Genomic DNA, 21,979 nt, shown 5'->3' with positions numbered 1-21,979 from the left:
GAATTGATTCATATCTGGGATGAAGGGCTTCTCGTATGAAGTTGAACAGATTGCACCTGAGAAATGTGTTCTGTCAGAGGGTTGTCAGTACGTGGAATTCTTTTCCCCAGAAAGTAATAGTGGCTTGGGTCATTGAATTTAGTCAATGCAGAATTTAATATATTTTTGGTAGACAAGGGAGTTGAGAATTAGGGTGGAAAGAGGAATTGAGATCACTTCGAGGTCAACCATGATCTTAGAGTGATGGAGCAGTCTTGAAGAGCCGAATGGCCAAATGTTGCACCGAAGTCCGTCCTTTTTCAGATAGTATTAAGCTATGCTCATAGTGCCACCTACAGGTGAAATTCAATTGAAATAATGCAAGTCAATACTGTAAGTAACTAAACATACAGAATATTGGGTGTTATTTTGGAAAAAAGATATTGCACACTTTTAAAAAAGCCTTATTATAAGCATACTTCTTCCCTCAGGCTGAATCATATCAGTTTAAATCTGAGACTCAAGAACTGACAGCAGAGATTTATACGGTTAACTGTGATCTAGATTTGGTCAAGGAAAGCAATACCCTGCGCATGCTTCACTTTTTGCCGGCTTTGCTGTGTTTAAAAATAAAGTCTTGAACAATACATAGTCTGTAATCCTTTTACTGTGCACTTTATTCTAAGGGCAGCTATATTTAAAGTGGTCCAGCACAACTTTTGTTCAAATGAATGACCTTTTAAGATTGGGTTCGTTTTTATTAGAGGTTATATATATTTTGATTTTCATTTCAAATTAATGTAGCAAGTGCTGCTAAATTAAACCAAATGATAGGCTTTGTTGCATTTTAGGGCATCTCAAGTGCCTTGACCTAGATCTACAGATAATCAAGCAAACAGTTTAGTCATTTATTTTAGCAAATTGTGCAGGTAACAGGAATTTTGTTTTTCTTTCTTTCACTGTAGGAAATAGGAATTTTTTTGAAGAGCTTCTAAATAATCGGGAAACTCCAGCGAGTGGGATTGATACTGTAGAGAAGACCAGTGTTGCTATGACAACTGCAGGCAGACATCCAGACAGGTCCAGGTAAAAGAAAGACTTAAATGCACGTACGCAGCCCTACTTTTTCCCTTAATAGGAATTAACTGAAAATATGTCCTTCAGCTGCAAAGCTGTTGCTGCTGTCTGACTTTAAGCTTTTCTAAGACTATATGTGATATGCAAGCACATAGTCATAGTGGACTCAACTGTATTTTTTTTCAAAATCCGAGACAGGCAACTACATCACAAGGCCATTCTGATATCCTGTTTCTATGGTTACCGTAACAGCATTTATCAGTTCCTTATGAGAAGAGGCAAAGCAAATCTGTATGCACATGGCAAGGTTCCAGCATTTCAATTGAAAAAGCACTTTGAACTGCTGCCAAGTTTATAAGAAGCATAGCTGTCAGGACTGCTTAATGCTGGCAGTTTGTATTTGGCAAGCTTTCACCTCCCATGATTCTTCAGTTGGCTATTTTCCATGTACTTAGCGGAAGCTAAAAATTAACCCATTAAGCTGACAGCATAAACTGAGATTTCAAATTTGTAGTCTCAAATACAGTTTAGAGTATAGATAAATAGGCTTTTTAAAAATAAAATTCGTAAGTAATCTTTACTTCACTTTCAGTAAAATGAATTCTGATCTTTAACAACTTATCCATTATTTTACAGTTCCCTTGTAAACGAAACTGTTCATGAAAATATCTTACCTAATAATTATACCGAATAATTAGCACTGCATATCTCTAGAAATAAGTTTATCTTTTGATTGGAATCACTTGAAATTTTGGAATGTTAGCATAGTCTTGCAGATTACAATGGTTTACTTTTGAGGTTGAAGTATTCTAGGTAGCATATTTGTGGAAGGGTACACTGTAGCTGAAAGCACAATGGACTCATTATGAAGAAATAAAGAGTTACGGCAAAAATATGCAGGATTTTTAACCAACACAGAGATCAAGAGTGTTCACTTTTCCCCTTTACTATTCAGCAGCTTCTAATATGAATGATCGAAATTGTCTGTTATTCATGCAGCTAGAAGTAGTTCAGAAAAATTTATGCCTGGCACGTATTGTAAAGAATGGCTTGTATGAAACCAGCTCTATTATCCGTGCTGGAGTATTTGTTAGTTTGTGCTACACAAATAAAAGAATTTGTTAGAAAAGAAGACAAACATTGCCTTTCCCTATTCCAACATGGCAAAGTGTACTAGCAATCCTGATAATGTTTATGACATTAGTTATTCAATGAACAATCATTCCATTCCAACTTTGTAATGATGAACTGGTTGCTTCATGCAATGCCAATGAATAAAACAAGTAGTTTTTATTATCTGGGAAATGTACTTTTAATTAAATGAAATTTGGAAGTTAAAAGATAAGTTAATGTGTTGGAAAGTCAGTTACTGTAATGATTCATTTGTAATGTAATATCTTCAATAATTGTAACTGCAAAATATAATTTCTGTATTTCCATGTAGAATCATACATTTTGTTTTGCTGTTGAATGGAATCTCAATAATAATGCACAGAAGGAGGCCATTCAGCATATCGTGCCTCTGCAGCTCTTTAAAACAGCTATTCATTTGGTTCCACTCTCTGGTTCTGCCCCAGAGCACTTTTTTCCCTCTTCAAGTATTCAATTTCCTTCTGGAAGTTACTAAGGAATCTGCTACTATTTCAGGCAATATATTCCAGAAAGCAGCAAGTCGCTTCATAAAAAGTAATTTCCTTATGTTTACCTCTTGTTTGGGGTAATCTAGTGACTCAGCCTTTTGCATGCCTCTACCATGCTTCTCTTTGCACTGATGGGAAAAATCTCCAAATTTTTGGATCTTTCTACACACCTGAAGTGCCTCATTTCTGGTACCATACTAACAAACCTCTTCTGTGTTTTCTCTAAGTCCTTAAAATCCTTTCTAAAGTGTGATGCTCATAAATGAGCATGATTCTCTGGTTAAGGTCTAGCCAGTGTTGTATAAAGGTTTAGCAGCACTTCCTTGTTTCTGTATTCTATATTTCTACAAATAAACACAATAATCTTCTGTGCTTTAATGGTAGCCCCAACTTAACCTGTTACCTGCAAAGATGTATGTCTCTTTCTGCAGTCCATTGAAAGTTGCATCATCTTATTCATGTTCCTCTTTTTTCCTCGATAACTAACAATTTACACTTCTGTGTTAAATTTCATCGGTCAAGTGCTTCCCAATTCATCAGATGGTGTGTTCTTCTGAAGCCTTTACTATTTTTCTTGTTGTTTACCCACATTTCTGAGCTTTGTCATGTGTTAACTTTTGAAATCATGCTATATCACAATTGTATGTATTTTAAGGACACAGTTATAAGCTATCTACAAGTTAACCGCCTTTTAAGATATGAAACTTGGGCTTGTGGATTTTCATTTTCAACATTATTACTTATTTTTCAGTCATGTTCTTCCCTGCCTATTTATTCTTCCTTGTGGAATGTTGTGAAACTGTAACATAAAGCTTTGGTTGTTTTTCAGATCCCATTAGTCACTGATAGAGGCCAGAAGCAGGGGTATTTCTTGGCCACATCCTTGCTAAACATTTGTTGAATTGGGGATACAGTTTGTTTGAACTTACCAAATTTTTGGCAGCCTATCTGTTAGAGTTTGCAGAGTTGGAAAATTGTGTCTTTTAGCTTTGAGTGCAGATGGAGTGTTATGTCCATAAGAAGCATGTTCAGATGACTGCACAGATAGATGGCTTTACTAGAAATGAAGACACAAATAAAATTATATCATGTTTACAGAGCAAAGCTTTATTTTAGAAGAATTTTTGAGTGCTTGAGTAAAATCAAAAGCTGTTCGCAACAAAACTAAGTTCCTTCATTTAGTCTCTTATGTAACAGCAAGCAACCTAGCCAAACTGATGATGAATGTTTATTCACTATGTTGGCTGCAGATATTATGTATGAAGTCACTTTCCACAATCTCACCTAGTGCTAAGTGGGCCCACATCATAAAACTGCCATAATTTGGCATTAGTGAATCTACATTGATGATAATCTCATCTGTCTGGTCATAAGGATGCTTGCATTGGGAATAGAAAAAAATCACTATTGTAGTGGCTGCTGTTCTTCTTCTGTGATAGGTGTATTGTTAAGGCAGTGTAAAAGTTGTTTTGTTGATGTGCATTTGGCCTATGCTGTTACTATGAAAGTGAACAAGATGCTAATTGCATAGCATAGAAGATTTTCAGTATGACCAGCAAATAAATATAGCTGCTTTCTCCCTAACCAAAAGAAATGCAAGTTACAGTGGTTTGTTAAGTTACGCTTGATTTAGAAATTTTGAGTACAAGAATTTTAACATTACTAATAGATTTAGTTATTTCAGTGCATAAGTGAATTGTTCAACATAGATCAGAAGTCAAGAAATCATTAGTCTAGAGTGCTTACCTTTGATGTCCTATTCTTTTAATCAACCTGTTTAGACAGGTTATGGCACACCAATGTGTTAAACGGGATTTAAACCTGAACTATCTGGCCCAAAGACAGAGACCCTGCCACTGCCTGAGCAATTATGTCCTATTTAACTGGGCAAGAGGAAACAAGTCTACAGGTAACTAACTGAAGGCTGAGGTGCAACGAAGAACTCCCAACTGAAGGGTGGAAATAGCAAAGGAGACTCGGCAACTTGCTGATGATCACAGCATGGTTGACTTCTTTAGTGCAATTATTTGTCTGAATACCCAAGGACTTACCTGACTCGGAGTCAAAAGCAGAGCGCTGTTCATCAGAGACCAAGAGGCAGCCAACGCCTGATGGAGAAAGCACTTTCAAGGACCTCTTCAACCAAGACACAACGTTTGACACAAGTGCTCTTAACAACATCCTGCAACACACTACCTATAGCCTTTTCAGTGGACATCTGACCGTGCTGTGAGATTGAAAAAGGCATCTGATATCTTAAAAAAAACAAGGCTTCCAGTGCAAGTGGAATCCCTGCTGAAGTACTGAAATATGGTGGAGTGACACTTTTGACATGAATCCATGACCTCATCATCCTTGACTGGAAGGAAGAAAACATGCTACAAGATCCCACAGATGCCATAATTATGACCACCTTCAAAAAGGGCGACAGGTCCAACCGTGAAAAATATAGAGGAGTTTCCCTACCATTTGCCATAGGCAAGGCCATTGCGAGAATCTTCCTCAACCACTCCCTCCCAATGGCTGAAAAGCTCTTCCCCGAGTATCAAAGTGGCTTCCGTCCATCAAGAGTCACAATGGACATGGATTTGTCATGCACTCAAGATCAAGAAAAGCACAAGCAACAATACCATCCTTTGTACACGACCTTCTTCAATCTCACAAAGGCCTTCACCTCTGTGAACTATGAAGAATTGTGGAATCTCCTCTTCAAATTCAGCTGCCTGCAGAAATTCGTTATGAATCTCCACTTGGTTCACAATGATATGCAAGCTATAATCTTCACGAACAGATACACCACAGATCCAATACAAGTACAGACCGGTGTTAAGCAAGGCTGTGTCAGCGCAGTAATGTTCTTCCTTGCTGCAACACTCCATTCCACCTCCATGAAGCTCCCTGCTGAAGTGGAGCTAACTGACTGGACGAGTGGGACACTGTTCAACCTTCAGTGCTTCCAGGCCAGAACCAAGTCCATCCCAACTGTCGTCAAACTACAGTATGCAGATGGCGTCTACGTGCCCGCACAATGAGAACGAGCTGTAAACCATGCATTCCGTGATGTGTCAGGGAGAATGGGCCTCAGATTAAACATCCAGAAAACTAAGGTTCTCTGCTATCCTGCTCCGGTGACACAACACTGCCCCCAACCATCAAAATCCAAGGCAAGACCAGAATTCCCATATATTCTCAGTGCAAGCAGATTTTGACAGTGAAATCCAGTACTGACTCCAAGGCGCCAGTCTTGGATGCCTAAGGAACTAAGTTCAAAATCCAAAACCCACCAAGCTCGTGATCTACAGAGCAGCTGTGTTTCCCACCCTCCTATACATATCAGAAACATGGACTATGTACTGCAACACCTCAAATACCTGGGCAGTTATCACCAGTGCTGCTTCTCAAGATTCTGCAAATCCACTAACAGGACAGGAAACCAATGTGAGTGTCCTCTCCAAGGCCAATATTTGCAGTAACGAGCCACTGTTCATGCGTGATCACCTGCAATGGATGGGCCGTAAATAAGTGCTCTACTCTGAGCTGTACAATAGTAACTGATCACGAAGATAGCTTAGGAAACGCTACAAGGACACCCTGAAAGCCTCCCTAGACGAATACAACATACTGCTGATATGTAGAAGTCACTTGCCCTGGAATGCACAAACTGGAGAAAAAGCCTCCATGAAGGTGCCAGTCACTTTGCGCATCAGCGAGTGGAACACATGGAGACCAAGCACAAGCAGTGGAATGAGCACGTAGAATCCAGAGTCTCACCTCTCAAATACCACTTGCCCTGCCTTTGGCAGAGTGTGCAACTCCAGGATTGGACTAGTCAATCGCTGTACCTTCTTACTCTGATCCAACGTCACGTTTTGAAAGTGTTAAAATTCACTGCATATGACCACTGCAAAGCCAGTCTATTCTGGTTGGATATTACCAGTGGTGAATTCAGAGTGCTGTGGTGAACATAGAGTTTTAGACCTCTCTCAAAGTTTGTTTTCCACCCCCAGCATTGTCAGCAAGTCAAATCTTCCCCCTCCTGTTAAGAATCTTCCAGCACAAGACTGAATCAGTTTATACCTGGAACTCGGTAATTACCACAGAGAGGAGTTGTATTGCTGGTTATATTAATTAAAATAGAAATATGTTCAGAAAAATCCAAAAGACCAAAATATACTAATTTAATGCACCATAATGTTGAGATTGATCTGAAATTCTGCTAGGCAATGAATATGTACCTCCAGCCTGTGATGTTTACCAATTCTGTGACTAAGTGATATTATTTCATGATAGAAACCAAGAGAATTATTTCTAGGTATACTTTAGAAATTGCAGCCTTGTTTTTGATGGCTTTGCATTATGATTCTGTATTTGGCTAATTGTGTGCAATGAACTGGAGTAGGGAACTATTACCAATTAGGCTGAATACTTGTAATTAATTTTACTTTGTGTTACCTTCAGTCGTGAGTATAGTTAAAGGTGAAAAACCAGGAAGTTGCTGGCTGATTTTCCCTGCTTCTTTAGTACAATCTTCAACGTCCCGTATGGTAGGAACGTTAGATCACATGGGATCCAGGGAGAGATAACCAACTGGATACATAATTGGCTTGATAGTAGAAGACTAAAGGTGGAATTCTGTGACCAGTGGTCTACCTCAAGGATCACTGTGGTTTGTTTGTTATTTATATCAACGATTTGGATGAGAATATGGGTGTTGTTAGTAAGTTTGCAGATGACACCAAAATTGGTGGTATAGTGGACAGTGAAGAAGGTTATCGTAGGGACCTTGATCAGATGGGTCAATGGATCAAGAAGTGGCAGATGGAGTTCAATTTGGATAAGTGCAAGGTGTTGCATTTTAATAAGGCAAACCAGGACAGGACTTGCACAGTTAATAGTAGGGCCCTGGGGAGTGTTGTTGAACAGAGGGACCTAAGGTTGCAAGTTCATTGTCTACCTGCGATGCCACTTTCAAGGAACAATGTGGTGAAGAAGGCATTTGGTATGCTGGCCTTCATTGGTCAGATCACTGAATACAGGAGTTGGGACGTCACGTTGCGGCCATACAAGACATTGGCGAGGCCACTTTTAGAATAATGTGCATACAATTCTGGTCACCCTGCTATAGGAAGGATGTTGTTAAACTAGAAAGGGTCAGAAAAAATTTACCAGGATTTGCTGGGACTGGAAGGTTTGAGTTATAAGGATAGGCTGGGACATTTTTCCCTGGAGCATTGGAAGCTGAGGGGTGACCTTACAGAAGTTTATAAAATCACGAAGAGCATAGATGAGGTGAATAGCCAAGGTCTTTTTTTCAAAGATAGGGAAGTCCAAAACTGGAGAGTATGGGTCTGAGGTGTGAGGGGAAAGATTTAAGAGGGACCTGAGGGTCAACATTTTCATGGAGGGTGGTGTGTGTATTGAATGAGCTACCAGAGGAAGTGGTAAAGTTGGGTACAATTAAAACATTTAAAAGACATTTTGACAGGTACATGAATTGGAAAGGTTTAGAGGGATATGGACCAAATGCAGGCAAATGGGACAAGTTCAGTTTGGGATACCTGGTTGGCATGGACGAGTTGGACCGACAGGTCTGTTTCTGTGCTGTATGACTCTATGACTATTTATTCTAACAACAAAAGATGCAGCACTGAAGCACAAGCAGGACATGAAATTATGATACATCCCCCCCCCCCCCCCCCCCCCCCCCACCTCCTTCACTCCCTAGATGTTCCATAATGCTAGAAAACATTTGGCCTTCCCCATTTAAGTTTGACATTTTTTTGGGAAATCTATAGTAATGAGTAAAGTGAGGGCATTTTTAATCATGTTTATACTGAGATCTGTTTCTTGATTGACTTTTAATATTAAGGATTGGTTTTAAGTTATCCCAGAGCAGTGTTTTTGAATAGTAAGACTGCTAATGCTGAGTTTTCTGGGTCAGTAGACAGTTAAAGGGGCAGAAATGGCTTTTAGCAGGGTGATGTGCTCTTCCTGTTAGATATGTAGGAGATCAGGGAGAATTTGAATGTTCCTGGAGACTATGTCTGCAGGAAGCATGTTTGTTTGCAAATCCTATTGGACCACATGGATCATTTGGAGCAGCAGTTAGAGGCAATGAGGAGATTACAAGAGCAAGGAGGTGTGATGGATGGCAATATGGCATTTTCAGGAAGTTAGAGACACTGCAGATACAGTCAGGTAGTTGGTTGACCACTAGGAATGGTCGGAGAGGTAGCCAGGTAGTGCAGGAGTCTTCTGTGGCTATCCCTGTCTCAAACAGGTATGCTGTTTTGGATACTGGAGTGGGGGTGAGCCTCTCGGGAGTACAGCACTGACAGCCAGGTTTCTGATACTGTGACTGGCTCTTCTGTAATGAGGGGCATGTTAGGTTCCAAGTGATTGATTGTAATAGGGGACTCTCTTGTGTGGGACACAGACAGACATTTCTGCGACTGTCAGTGTGACATCAGGATGGTGTTGCCTCCTTGGTGCCAGGGTCAAGGATGTCTTGGAGAGCATGCAGAATATTCTGAAAGGGGATCAGTTGGAGGTAGTTTTTCATGTTGGAACCAACGACGTGGGGCGGGAAAAGAATGAGGTTCTGCAGAGAGAATATAGGAAACTTGGGAGGAGGTTAAAAAGTAGGTCCTCAAGGGAAGCAATATGTGGGCTAGTACCAGTGCCACATGCTAGTGAGACTAGGAATTAGAGGTTTGAACAGATGAATGCGTGGCTGAGGAGCTGGTGCTGGGGGCAAGAATTTGCATTTTTGGACCATTGGGATCTCTTCAGGGGTAGAAATAATTTTTATAAGAGGGACATGTTCCACCTGAATTGGAAGGGGACCAATATCCTTGTGGGCAGATTTGCTAGTACTCTTGGGAGGCTTTAAACTAGTGAGAGGAGGTGTGGTGGGTAGTGGGAACCAAAGTGATAGTGAAAAAAGATGAAAGGCTGAGGCTGGTACAGTAGATAAGGGGAGAAAGTCAAATAGTCAAAGCAGACAAGAGCTTGGTAGAGAATGAGGTAAGACAGATAAATTAAACTCTATTTACTTCAATGCAAGAGGCCTGAACAGGTAAGGCAGATGGACTTAGGGCATGGTTGGGAACCTGGGACTAGGATATCATTGCTATTGCGGAAATGTGGCTCTGGGATGGACAGGACTGGCAGCTTAATGTTCCAGGGTGTAGATACTGTAGGAAGGAGAGAAAGGAAGGCAAGAGAGGAAGAGAAGTGGCGTTTTTAGTTGGGGATAACATTATAGATGTAAGGGAGGACATTCTTGGGAGATCTTCCAGTGAAGTTACATGGGTGGAACTGAGAAATAAGAAAGGGATGATCATTTTGTTGGGATTGTATTATATGCCCCTCCATAATCAGTGGGAAATTAAGAAACAAATATGTAAGGAGATCTCCAATTTCCTCAACTACACTTCCCACTGCTTTGGGAAAGCAACCAATGTAATCAAAGACTCCTCCCTTCTATCAGACAGAAGATATAAAAGTTTGTATAAATGTGTGAACAGATTCAAGAATAGTTTCTTCCTCACTGTTATCAGAATTTTGAAAGGGCTTCTTTCATGTTAATACTGATCTCTCTGGGCACCTTCTCAGCAGCTGTAACATTGTATCCTGCACTCTTTTCTGTACCTTGGTACATGTGACAGTAATAATCAAATCAAATGAAATTGAATAATGCCATCGAATAATGGTAGGACATAAACTGGGACTGTCTTTGTGTTAAGGGCTTGGTTGGGGAGGAATTTGTGACATCTGTACAAGAAAACTTCCTTATTCAATATGTGGATGTACCTACTACAGAAGGAGCAATACTCAACCTTCTTTTGGGAATTAAGGCAGGGCAAGTGACTAAGGTGTCAGTGGGGGATCACTTTGGGGCAAGTGATCAGGAGACAGAGGCTGGTGGTAGAGGATTGCTTTTCGGTCTGGAGGCCTGTGACTAGCGGTGTGCCACAAGGATCAGTGCTGGGCCCACTGTTGTTTGCCATCTATATTCTCATCCAAATTGTTGATATAAGTGTGATTAGTAAGTTTGCAGATGACACCAAAATTAGTGGTATAATGGACAGTGAAGAAGGTTATTTGAGTACAATGAGACCTTGATCAGAAGGGCTCAGGAGTGGCAGATGGAATATAATCTAGATAATGTGAGGTGTTACATTTTGGTAAGGCAAACCATGGCAGGACTTATACAGTTAATGATAGTGCCCCAGGAATGTTGCTGTACAAAGGGACCTGAGGTGCAGGTGCATAGTTCCTTGAAAGTGGAGTTGCAGGTAGACAAGGTGGTGAAGAAGGTATTTGGCACGTTTGCCTTCATTGGTCAGAACAGCGCTGTACAGGATGTTGGTGAGGTCACTTTTAGAATACTGTGTACAATTCTGGTCTCCTGCTATAGGAAGAATGTTGTTAAACTTGAGAGGGTGCAGAAAAGATGTGCAAGAATGCAGCCAGGACTTGAAGGTTTGAATTTTCAGGAGAGGCTGAATAGGCTGGAACTTTTATCCCTGGAGCACTGGAGGCTGAGGGGTAACCTTATAGTGGTTTGTAAAATCATGAGCGGCATGGATAGGGTGAATATCCAAGGTCTTTTTCTGATGGTGGGGGAAGTCCAAACTAAAAGACATAGGTTTAAGGTGAGAGGGGAGCCATTTAAAAAAGGCCTGAGGGGTAACTTTTTCAAGCAGAGAGTAAAGCGTGTACGGAACGAGCTGCCAGACGAAGTGGTGGAGGTGGATAAAATTACACCATTTAAAAGATTCTAGAGAGGTAAATGAATAGGAAGTGTTTAGAGGGATATGGGCCAAATGCTGGCAAATGGGACTAGATCTGTTTCAAATGTCTGGTTGGCACGGATAAATTTGTCTGAAAGGGGTCTCTGTGTGCTGTATGATTCTGAAACAAAACTATATACATAAACAGCAAGGCAAAGGTTCAACCTGTTACTCAACACTATGCTTTTCAAGGTACTCTATTTCAACTCCAAAATTCCTTTGTTTGGAATGCAGGGTTAATTTTCTGATTCTTTTCCAAATTTGCTGATATGAACCTCTCTCAAGTCAGACCTATTTTTTCAGTTCTAACAACCTGAAACTCTCTTGGCTTGGAAGTTCCACAAACTAAAACCCTTTGCAATGATGACTGGTCCATCTGAACTAAATTCTTTATTCTCATCCTAGGAAAAACTAATCTCCCTTATAAATTGAACTCCTAGTTCTTCTGAACTGATACTTTGAATCTTCTGTTCTGAACTATATTAAAATTATGGCATTTGGTTTATTGTTAACTCAGTAATATATAAACATTCTATCTATCAACACTGCAGGGGGAGTTTTCCCAGGCACCTAAATACAGTCACATGCTTTCTTGGTGATGATGCACTAAGTCACTGTTTAAAATAACATTCTGACCTGTTTTTAACCAAAAACCTTCACAGAACTAACCCATAACCATCTGCCTCTATTTCAAAACCTACATATTATATACCTTTCATTACAGTGACAGGCATTATTTCTGGCATAATCAAATAAAAGCATGGTGAGGATGCATTTCCGTTCTCAGTGTGGGAAATGAAATGCCAAAGTCTACCACTTAGGAAAAAAACATTACTTCCATGGTATGTCAGTTCTTTTCTCGAAATCTACAATACTTTAAAGGTCCAATCAACTTCTGTTTTAATATTTCTGCCTGTACTTGAAAACACATTTACTTTTGCTCAGTGTCAACTTTAAACATTTCCCATGATAGAAATTTCACAAGCCAGATAAAAGCAGTGGCACTCCCCTGATTCTACCTCAACCAGGTAAATCAACTCCACTGAAGCAGTATCTATTTTCCATTGCCCACCAGCAATCCTCGTGGTCTGAGTGGCACTACAAATTCTATATCAATTAGTTATTTGCCAAGCAGTTGCTATGAAGTAGTTTGATTTAAACATTTGTTTTTCTAGCCAGATTAGAGAATTGTAGAACTGCAGGATGTGATGTTGGTAGGAAAGGATGAGGACATAAAATTTAAATATGAGAATCAGAAATTTCAATTGGAGGTGATGGGGGACAAGTGTACATCAGCAAAATCAGGTGTGATAGTTGAACTGAAGCTGTAATTAAAACCACAAACATAAAGTAAAATAGTGGGTAGGCAAGATAGGATTAAGATAGAAATATTAAAGAAAGGCAAAGTAAAAAAGAAATCTAAAACAGTAATACAAGTCGAATCCACATGTGAAAAAAGAAATTAGTGCTACAGAGATGCTTGGCAGTAATGAAGTACAACAGAAATTCATCAAAAAATCACTTAGACTCATACAGCACGTAAACAAACCCTTCGGTGCAACTCCTCCATTTGAGTAGACATCCCAATCTGACCTAGTCCCATTTGCTAGCATTTGGCCTATATCCCTTTTAAATGCTTTCTATTCATATATAACCATCCATATCACTTTTTTAAATGGTGTAATTGTACCCCCCTTCACCATCTCCTCTGGCAGCTCATTTCATACACTTACCACCCTCTGTGTGAAAAAGTTGCTCCCTTTTAAATCTTTCCCCTCTTACCTTTAACCTAATGCCGTCTAGTTTTTGTGTAATTCATGTATGTTTAATTGTTAAAGAACATCTGCAGCCTTGTGTGAATTTGTGTCAGTGGCTAATTACCACAGTAACCAACTACAAATGTAAACATATGATGTATCAAGCCCAGATTTCTTTTTGGGATCTGACTTGTCTAGGATCAACATCAGCTTGGATCATAACAGCTGATTATCAGTAGCACTAGCTCCAAGTGGAGATGAACACCTTCATGAAAATCCTTTCTAAGAATTAACATGCAAATTGTCTTAAAAACCTAAAATAAAAGATACTGTAATGCCAGGTTATGGAGCCAGGCAGAATTTTTAACTTTAATAGAAGTTAATCTATCGTAAATCTATCAAAAAACTGTTGGTTCTTTAATTAAAATGGTCATTTTCACTGGTTAAGAATGATAACTGTTTCACTAAATAAAGGTATTCTATGATGAACACAGTAGGGAAATAGTTTCACATTAACAGGTGAATACCATATCATTTGCCAATTTTGGAATGAAACTGTTTTTGGCTACAGATTAAGAACTGGGTTCAGATTATTCAAATTTACTTTAAATTAGGACCTCGCTCCTTGCATAATGAGGACGCATCCATTACCGATTACTAAGAAGAATTTGAAAATTGTTGCTCAAGGTAAAACAGTCTCCTAATGTACATTGTGCCTGCACCTTGTGTCCTATTGAAAGTAAAAAGAAAGTTTTTAAAATTCACTTTAATCGTTTTTGTATTTACATTTAGGAACAGAAGCAAAATGTTTCTATGCTTTATTGTATCATTACATCAAGCTTTCCAATTTGAGATGAACTATACATGTTTTATTTTGACCTGAGAGTTTAATTATTTACAGCTGCGAAGGGGATTTTCAATCTATCTGCCAAAATCCTGTTGACTGTATGATTTTTAAAACTCCCATTATAGCTACAAACAACTGTTAAAATTCGTTGGGGTTAACATAGGCGGACATGTGTGCATTTATTTTTCCAGGGCTAGGACATTCCGCTCATTCATTTACCTTCCCCATATCGGCAGTTAATATGATTATCTGTTACACTTGATAGGAAATGAAGACTGATGAATTTCTTTAATCCCTATGTAAAGCATCGATTTTCAGTGCAAATAAACAGTAGAACAGAAGACAGCAATAATTTAGGGCTCTTAAAGGAACATTCTTAATTAACCTCTTGATAGAAGCGAATGTTATTTTGGAACAGAAAGTATAGCAAAGAAAAAATACTAGTAACCATTTTTGGCATTTACGATGTTTACTAAAATTGGATTGCGCAGTTGCATTTTCCTGGTCTCGCATTTTCCCTTTCACGTAGTATTCTGTGTTGAACAAGGTGGCATAACAAGGGCGATATGAAAAAATAACCTAGTGTTATAGCCTTGCTCGCATTCAGAGGTTGATCAATCCTGGGGAATTGAGAGTGGGCATCCCAAAATAATAACTACTTCTAAAAATAATTACTTGCTATTTAAATGAGGCCTAAGATATCGTTATTTCAGATAAAATAGAGTGGATGCCCTCTGCCCTCGTGGTGTGAGCGGAGAGGGAGTTAGAATGTTCTTGGGTAAATTTACATTAAGTATCTCACACTAAAAGCTCAGATGGAACAATGACTTCAATGTCATAATTCTGTCCCACTTTTTCAATTCTGCATCGTGAATTGCAGAGCATGTTTTTTTTTTAAATCGGTGGGCACGTATGATTGGCGAAGCGATACCTCGCGTCGATAAAATGCTTAATAGTCTGTTGAGCCAAGATCCTTTGAAATGCATTTTCCATTTTTTCTTTTTTCCATTGATGTTGTTTCATGGTTGGGAACAGAGAAACAAACAGTTCACCTCATAATTTATTAACCCCTTTAAAAATAATATAAAGCTGTATGATAGTCGCACGTTTTGAAGCTTTTTTTTGAAAAAAAATGTTTAACAATGATTAATCATTTTCAGGTTCCGAATTCCAGTTGTACTACTAAGATCCTTAAATACTGCAGTTTTGATATTTAAACAAATTTCCGTTTTCTCAGCTTCTGGTGACACTTGCTTACATTAAAAAAAACTCTTGTGAAGTTGTGTTTACCCTGGTTAAAACTGCGAGTTCCCCCAGGAATGAGATCTGAGAGCGCCACGGATCATTTCTTCTTTTTATGCAAGATGGGGGAAGGGTGTATTGTGAGATTTAAGTTCGACTTTAGAATGCAAGACAAAATTATTTTTCCTTTCGGAATTATTTTAAATGAATAAATTAAATGCAGCTTATAGTTTAGTAACTGGTATGTGTTGGGCAAATGTGGATCCATTTCAGTGTTCATGGAACTGCACTAAGTTAAAGGACAATTAGATATGTTTTAAAATATTTTTTCCAATTGACATTTTTTTCTGCTCACTTTTAGATTACCTACAGCCATTACAAGTTCGAGTTAAATTAAACAGTAACCAAGTAGTTATTTATTTTATAGTGCTGACGTAGCTTTCGAAGTTGATGGCCCACATCCATATTAATAATTAAACCGTACTGTACTGGAAAAACAAGCAGCGCCTCCCTCACCTCGGGGCTCGCACCATTGGGTAACTTACTTTCATGAAAAGTAAATAGAAGCGTTCATTGGGAGGGAGCTTATCGTTTTCGGTTGAAGTTTACACGCACAAAATTGCACAACAGGAAACTAACATTAGGTTGGTTATATGTGGGTGGAAGTTGCATAATTTGCTAGATATTTAGCTGGTGTTTTAACCTATGAAGTTATTTTATACTTTTCTGACGTTATGATGACTCGATTTTACAATTTTCCCATCAAGCTTCGCTGAAACCGTTCTTGAATCGGGAGCACTTCTACTTCCAAATTGCTAAGATTGTCGTATTAAAGACGGACCCTTTGCATTAGTATAGCGTCAGCCTTAAATGTACATGCACTTGGTATTGAGTAGATTCCTACCACTAAAATGGGAGCCTACAAAACAATCGAGCTGCTTCAGTGCAGAATTAGCAGCAGAGAATGAAATGTCTGCTCACTTTGAGTGACTTGGTGCAAAACGCTAGGGAGTTGCGACATTCTGAAGGGAACTGAAATAGAACAAGCCCTGACGTCATGGGGCGGGACTGGAGCTGCAGCTGGGGGGCGGGGGAAAACCTAGACTGATTTAATATACTGTATAAAATGCATACTTAAATAAGTAACTACTTTCGATTGTCAAGTGTTGAACTTTTAAGACGGTTAAAGGAATTCCTATTATCGTAGTTTTGTTTCTCGATCTTTTCAACTGGGTGAAGTACTCAAAAGCTAATTGTTTAGCCAAGTAAATGTTATTTCATTTTATTCAGCTGTGACTGGTGTGTTGGAATTTCGTAGTTTAAATTTAGTCTGGAACTTTACATTTATATACCAGTTGTTGTACTGGTAACTAACTTTTGCTTTTGAGCTTAACTTTCGCGGTTAATATTTCGAATTATCACGGACCTATCCCTAATAAACATTCCCGCAGTGTATTCTGGTAATTGAATTGTTACAATGGACAGTTAAAACATTTTTTGGGCCAGGAACCAGAAAACAGTTTCTATTCCGTTACGACTGTCATCTGTCTGAAATTGCTTGGTGTTTTTGAGTAAATCATGTGCACGATGAGCCGGCTACTCTCACGGAGAGGGGGAGAGAGACTGGACTGTATATTCTTCAGAAATGCTTTTGGTTTGTTTGCTGGATAGAGTCAAACTCCAGTGTTTGTTTGTTTGGTTCTGTACAATAGTATACGAAGAAACAAACTGCTTTAGTGACTACGTATGCATATAAAGTTGTTTTTAGGAATAAAGTATATTGAAACTTTGAGAAAGTGTATTCAGCCTGGACAAGCCACATGCTTTAGACGGTGGGGGAGGGGAGTGAGGCTGCACTTGCGCGTTAGCTGCCTTGCGGCTGCAGAGCGGCGGCTGACGTCACGTGGTGCTCGGAGAAGCTGAGTGGCGGGGCCGGGAGGAGAGGAGAAAGCAGACAGAAGAGCAGGAGAAAGGCAAAGAAAGCGAGGGAGCCTAGGCCTGGCCACAATACCATACGAAAGGGCCACCGCGGAGAGACCCAGAAAACACTCAAATCTAAACATCTTCCGCATCATGTCCGCTGCACAGGTGTCTTCGTCCCGGAGACAGTCGTGTTATCTTTGCGATCTGCCTCGCATGCCGTGGGCCATGATCTGGGATTTTACTGAGCCCGTCTGTCGCGGCTGCGTCAACTACGAAGGGGCCGATCGCATCGAGTTTGTCATCGAGACGGCGCGCCAACTGAAGCGGGCTCACGGTTTCCAGGAGGGCCGCTCGCCAGGGCCGCCTCCTGTCAAAGTGCAGTCCTTGGGTGGCAGCAAAGAGGCGGCTCAACAGCTCAACCACGTCGACGGCTCGTCCAAAGGGCCTCAGCCGCCTGTCGATCGCTATTCTTTGAGCGAGAGACCCCGATTCGAGTACCCGAGCCTCGCCCATGCTGGCAGGCTTCCCAATGGCCTGAGTGGACCCAACGGATTCCCCAAACCCGAGGACATTCCGCCGGAACTCAACCGCCAAAGTCCCAATTCATCACGAAGAAACCATAACATCGTGCCCCCGGGCCCCGTCACAGTGCCGCCCAACTTGCTGCCGCAGACCACTTTAAACGGTCCGTCCGCAGGAGCTCTGGGCCCACACGGGCTGCTAAGCCGGCCGTCTCCTTCTAGCAGCTTGGCCGGGACATCGGTGACGGTCAGTAGCCAAGTCCTGAGTGATGTAAACAAACGGCCGGGCTCAGTGTCCAGCAGTGACCAAGAGAGGGAACTCAAGGAGAAACAGAGAAATGCCGAGACCCTGGCCGAGCTGGGCGAGAGCTTGAGAAACCGCTCTGAGGACTGGGTCAACAAGCCCAAGATCGTGCGGGAGACGCTGCTCACCCTATCCAACTGCAATCCCTTCGATGTGCGCTTTAAGAAGGATCACTCTCTGTTGGGCCGGGTATTCGCCTTCGACGCCGTCTCCAAGCCCGGCATGGACTTCGAGCTGAAGATCTTTATTGAGTACCCGAGCGGTTCGGCCAATGTCTTCTCCAGCGCCTCGGGAGTTGCCAAGCAGATGTACCAGGACTGCATGAAGGATTTCAGCAGAGGCCTATCGTCCGGCTTCAAGTACTTAGAGTATGAGAAGAAACATGGCTCGGGAGACTGGCGCTTGCTGGGTGACCTCTTGCCCGAGTCGGTGCGTTTCTTTAAGGAGGTGGTGGGGGCCGATATGCTGCCGCAGCCCCATATAGACGCCAATTGCCCCATTTTACCCACCGCCCTGTGTAATATACCCCGGCCCCCGCCCAACAGCTCGAGAACTGGGATGCGCAAACGCAAAGCGTCTCCTGAACCCGATTCGGAAACGGGCAGTGTAAAGCTGGAAGAGCGGCAGCAGCAGTGGCTGTCCAACCAAAATGAAGCCTTAAAGCTTACGATGGCGGCGTCAGGCAGTTTTGGCTCAGGCGGTGTGGCACATGGGGGTTCTGCTCTGCCACCCAACCGGACCACCCCTCCCGAATGCAGCGCCCAAAATGGACAGTCGCCCATGGCTGCCCTCATGTCCGTGGCCGACACCCTTGGAAATGCCCACTCTCCAAAGGACAGCAGCAATTCGGTACATTCGACCACGAGTACCAGCACTCGGAGGAATAGCAACAGTCCGGTGTCCCCTGCCTCGGGTGGTGGCCAGCGCCGCATGGTGTCCAGGAACGGGGATGCCGCACTGTCCGTTGCGCCTCCTAACAGCCATCCCAACCCCAGCATTGACCCAGTTCATCCCCCAAACATTCCGGACTCACCAATGGCCAACAACGGGCCCCTGTGCTGCACCATTTGTCATGAACGTTTGGAGGATACTCACTTTGTGCAATGCCCATCAGTGCCCAATCATAAATTCTGTTTTCCATGTTCTCGGGAAAGCATTAAGGCGCAGGGGGCAAATGGAGAAGTTTATTGCCCCAGTGGAGAAAAATGCCCTTTAGTAGGTTCGAATGTCCCTTGGGCATTCATGCAAGGAGAGATTGCTACAATCTTAGCTGGGGACGTTAAGGTCAAAAAAGAAAGAGACCCATAATTTCTTAACTTCAATTACTGAAGTTAAAATGTGAATAAGAACTAAAAGAAAGTTAGTCTTATGTATAGACATTTTTCATTTCCGTCGTATGTTTCTATATTTTGAAACAAGGTATGTACTCTTCTTCATTTGAAGGATGAACCTGGTTTTGTTTAAAGAATATCAGATATTATTGCTTAATACTGTTTTCACTTATGGCAGTGTGTTGGCTAGGTACAGAGCATAGCACTTAGCAATTAACGCTGCTGGTGTGTTTTTGTAAATGTATGCACTTCGCTGAATTGCCAAGGCCAGTGTTGACGTCTGCAGAAATGCAAACAAATTGTTACAAAGAATGGTTACAGTTAGCTATGTTACAAGCCCTGGAGGTAATCTCCTACAAAATGACTTTTTTTTAAAAAGGTGAGGGGTTCTTTTTATTAGTTTCCAAGGGCAAAATATTTCATTTTATGATTCAGTGACCTGAATTTTTTATAATGTGTTCTTTTGCTTTATGGATGCACGAATGCTTTAAATAGTAGAGCAAAATGCTGTACTGTATATGACAAAACTGCTCTGTTTGTTCTTTATACATTTCTGTAGTAACAGAAGACTGTAATGTGCCTTGGAACTGAATAAATTGTAATAAATTCGATGAATAAGCTCCCTGACGAGTCAATTTCTTTACAGATTGTAAGAAATGTGAACAAATTGGATGTGGATACCTAAGAAAAAATGGTTGCTTTATCTTCAAAGCTACGTTAATCTATGTCAGAGAGTCATTCTTATTATTAAATAGATACTATCACTGCAATATTTACTTGGCAAAGAGCCCACATGTTTTGAAATCACCTGAATGCTTATCTTCAGAAATAAACTGCTGATTCAGGCTTTTCCATTCACTTTTTTTAAAACGTTGCCAAAACCTGATGAGTTCCACTGAAACAAAATATGAAATCATTGTGAAGGCACTTTAAAGTGTTTGAATGTTACTGTGTGAAATAAATAGTAATTAACTGTAGTGGTCCTGGTAATTATAATAAGTTTGAACACAGATGGTGGACCAAAAAAAAAATCAGTTGTTCTGATAAAGCAGGGGCAGTGGTACCAGTATCGTGAACTGTATTCTATGCAGTACATTCTGGGATTGAATAAAATTACTTTTAAATTTAACTCTTCAAATCATACGCACTTTAAAGCAAGATGTTCAGTATTTATCATTAATGTTCAAAATATTTTTTGAGATCTACTATATCCTTGCCTTTCGAAAAAAAATTTTTGTGTTACACATTAGCAAAAGTTGCACTGTTGGTAATTTGTCCTAATGGATAGTCATAAGTTTTGCTTCCACAGTATTTAAAAAATAATGATGCAGTGTATATTGCAACTGGACTGCTACAGTTAATCATTTCTTAGTGTGCACAGTTGAGATTTTATATCCAAGAAATGCACTTTCCCTGAGCGTTGAAACATTTGAAGTAATAATTTCTCACGATTAAAATAATAACATAAAGTAAATTAAGAACTTGGTGTGAGCATTGACTTAATTAACTGGAAATCTAGTGGGGCACTTTTATGTTTATGTTTGCTTCAAATCTTTAGAACATGTTGTGAAGCTAATAATCAGGTGTATATATCACTTTGAGTCAGAATATGTGACGAAAACCGAAATGTGAGTTTGATTAAAAAATCTAACAATACTATAAATATTTCATACATAAACTCTCAGACCACCTGTACTTTAACGTGGTTATTTCACATTGGTATTAATGGTCCATGACTTTAATGTTGCTGCTAAGTGGCATATATTATGTAAGTGATTAACAGCACAAAATCAAGTTCCTTAATTTGATAGCTGATACTATTTTCAAAGAATAACTGAACCGTATTTGATCTTTTATCAAGGGCTTGTGCTTTCAAGATTTATAGCTCCAGACTAGTTTGTTTATGCAGCTGTTTTTCATCTGTTGATTTTGATTCTGAAAGTACAAAGTCGATTTATTTTTATATTTTAATTACAAGGCTTCTAAATAGTTATTGTTGATGTTTGAGAAAGCATTTTGCTCATAACCTTGATCTTGGCCTTCGTGCAAAATTACATGTTCTCAAACATGATCTAGGTAATAAGTTCTTGTAAACTTCTAAACAACCATGTGCCTAAATAATTTATCAACTGATGGCCATTTTTGTGCTTTTATTTCAAATTTCCTGAGAATTATTAGTTGATTAGGTACATCCAGAATGGGTGATACCCATCCGTTTTCACCCTTGCCAATGCTAAAGCTGAAACTTTCATTTTGATTTATACAGAATCATTTGAAATTGGTCTTTTCAGTTTCCTAATGTCTTGACTGTACGTCTGGTTGAGCATTTTCTTGATTAAACTGATGATTGCAGTTTTAGATAATAATTCTAAGTTGAAATGATACATTAGCTTTGTTTCATAATTTAAAGAATATTTTGTGCAGATTTATGTTTATTAATTTGCTATCCATTTCACATTTACGTTTATCATTATAAAATGCAATTTCAGTAGTATTTCAAGTAAGTATAGTATAACAAGGAAAAAGCATGCATTACACACCATAAACTGAGCACTAAGGT

General features: G+C 40.0%; 2 protein-coding genes across 2 annotated transcripts in view; one reads left to right on the top strand and one right to left on the bottom strand.

The window, feature by feature from the left end:
* LOC109935203 (protein TALPID3-like) overlaps positions 1 to 21,979 on the bottom strand; it is a 286,726-nt gene that overhangs the window by 113,359 nt on the left and 151,388 nt on the right. The gene's annotated exons all lie outside the window — the stretch shown is intronic.
* Positions 943 to 20,030, top strand: irf2bpl (interferon regulatory factor 2 binding protein-like). Its single transcript, XM_020527054.2, has 3 exons — positions 943 to 1,065; positions 13,866 to 13,938; positions 16,108 to 20,030. Exon 3 carries the CDS (start codon positions 17,414 to 17,416, stop codon positions 19,394 to 19,396), a length of 1,983 nt encoding a protein of 660 aa, XP_020382643.1. The 5' UTR covers positions 943 to 1,065; positions 13,866 to 13,938; positions 16,108 to 17,413; the 3' UTR covers positions 19,397 to 20,030.

Source organism: Rhincodon typus, chromosome 8 (assembly GCF_021869965.1).
Source record: "Rhincodon typus isolate 14 chromosome 8, sRhiTyp1.1, whole genome shotgun sequence".
Classification (NCBI taxonomy): Eukaryota; Metazoa; Chordata; class Chondrichthyes; order Orectolobiformes; family Rhincodontidae; genus Rhincodon; species Rhincodon typus.
This window is presented reverse-complemented; position numbering and strand designations above follow the sequence as displayed.

What these genes read in the sequence shown, in the direction of transcription:
- irf2bpl (XM_020527054.2), top strand. Translation starts at nt 17,414, where the DNA reads ATGTCCGCTGCACAGGTGTCTTCGTCCCGGAGACAGTCGTGTTATCTT.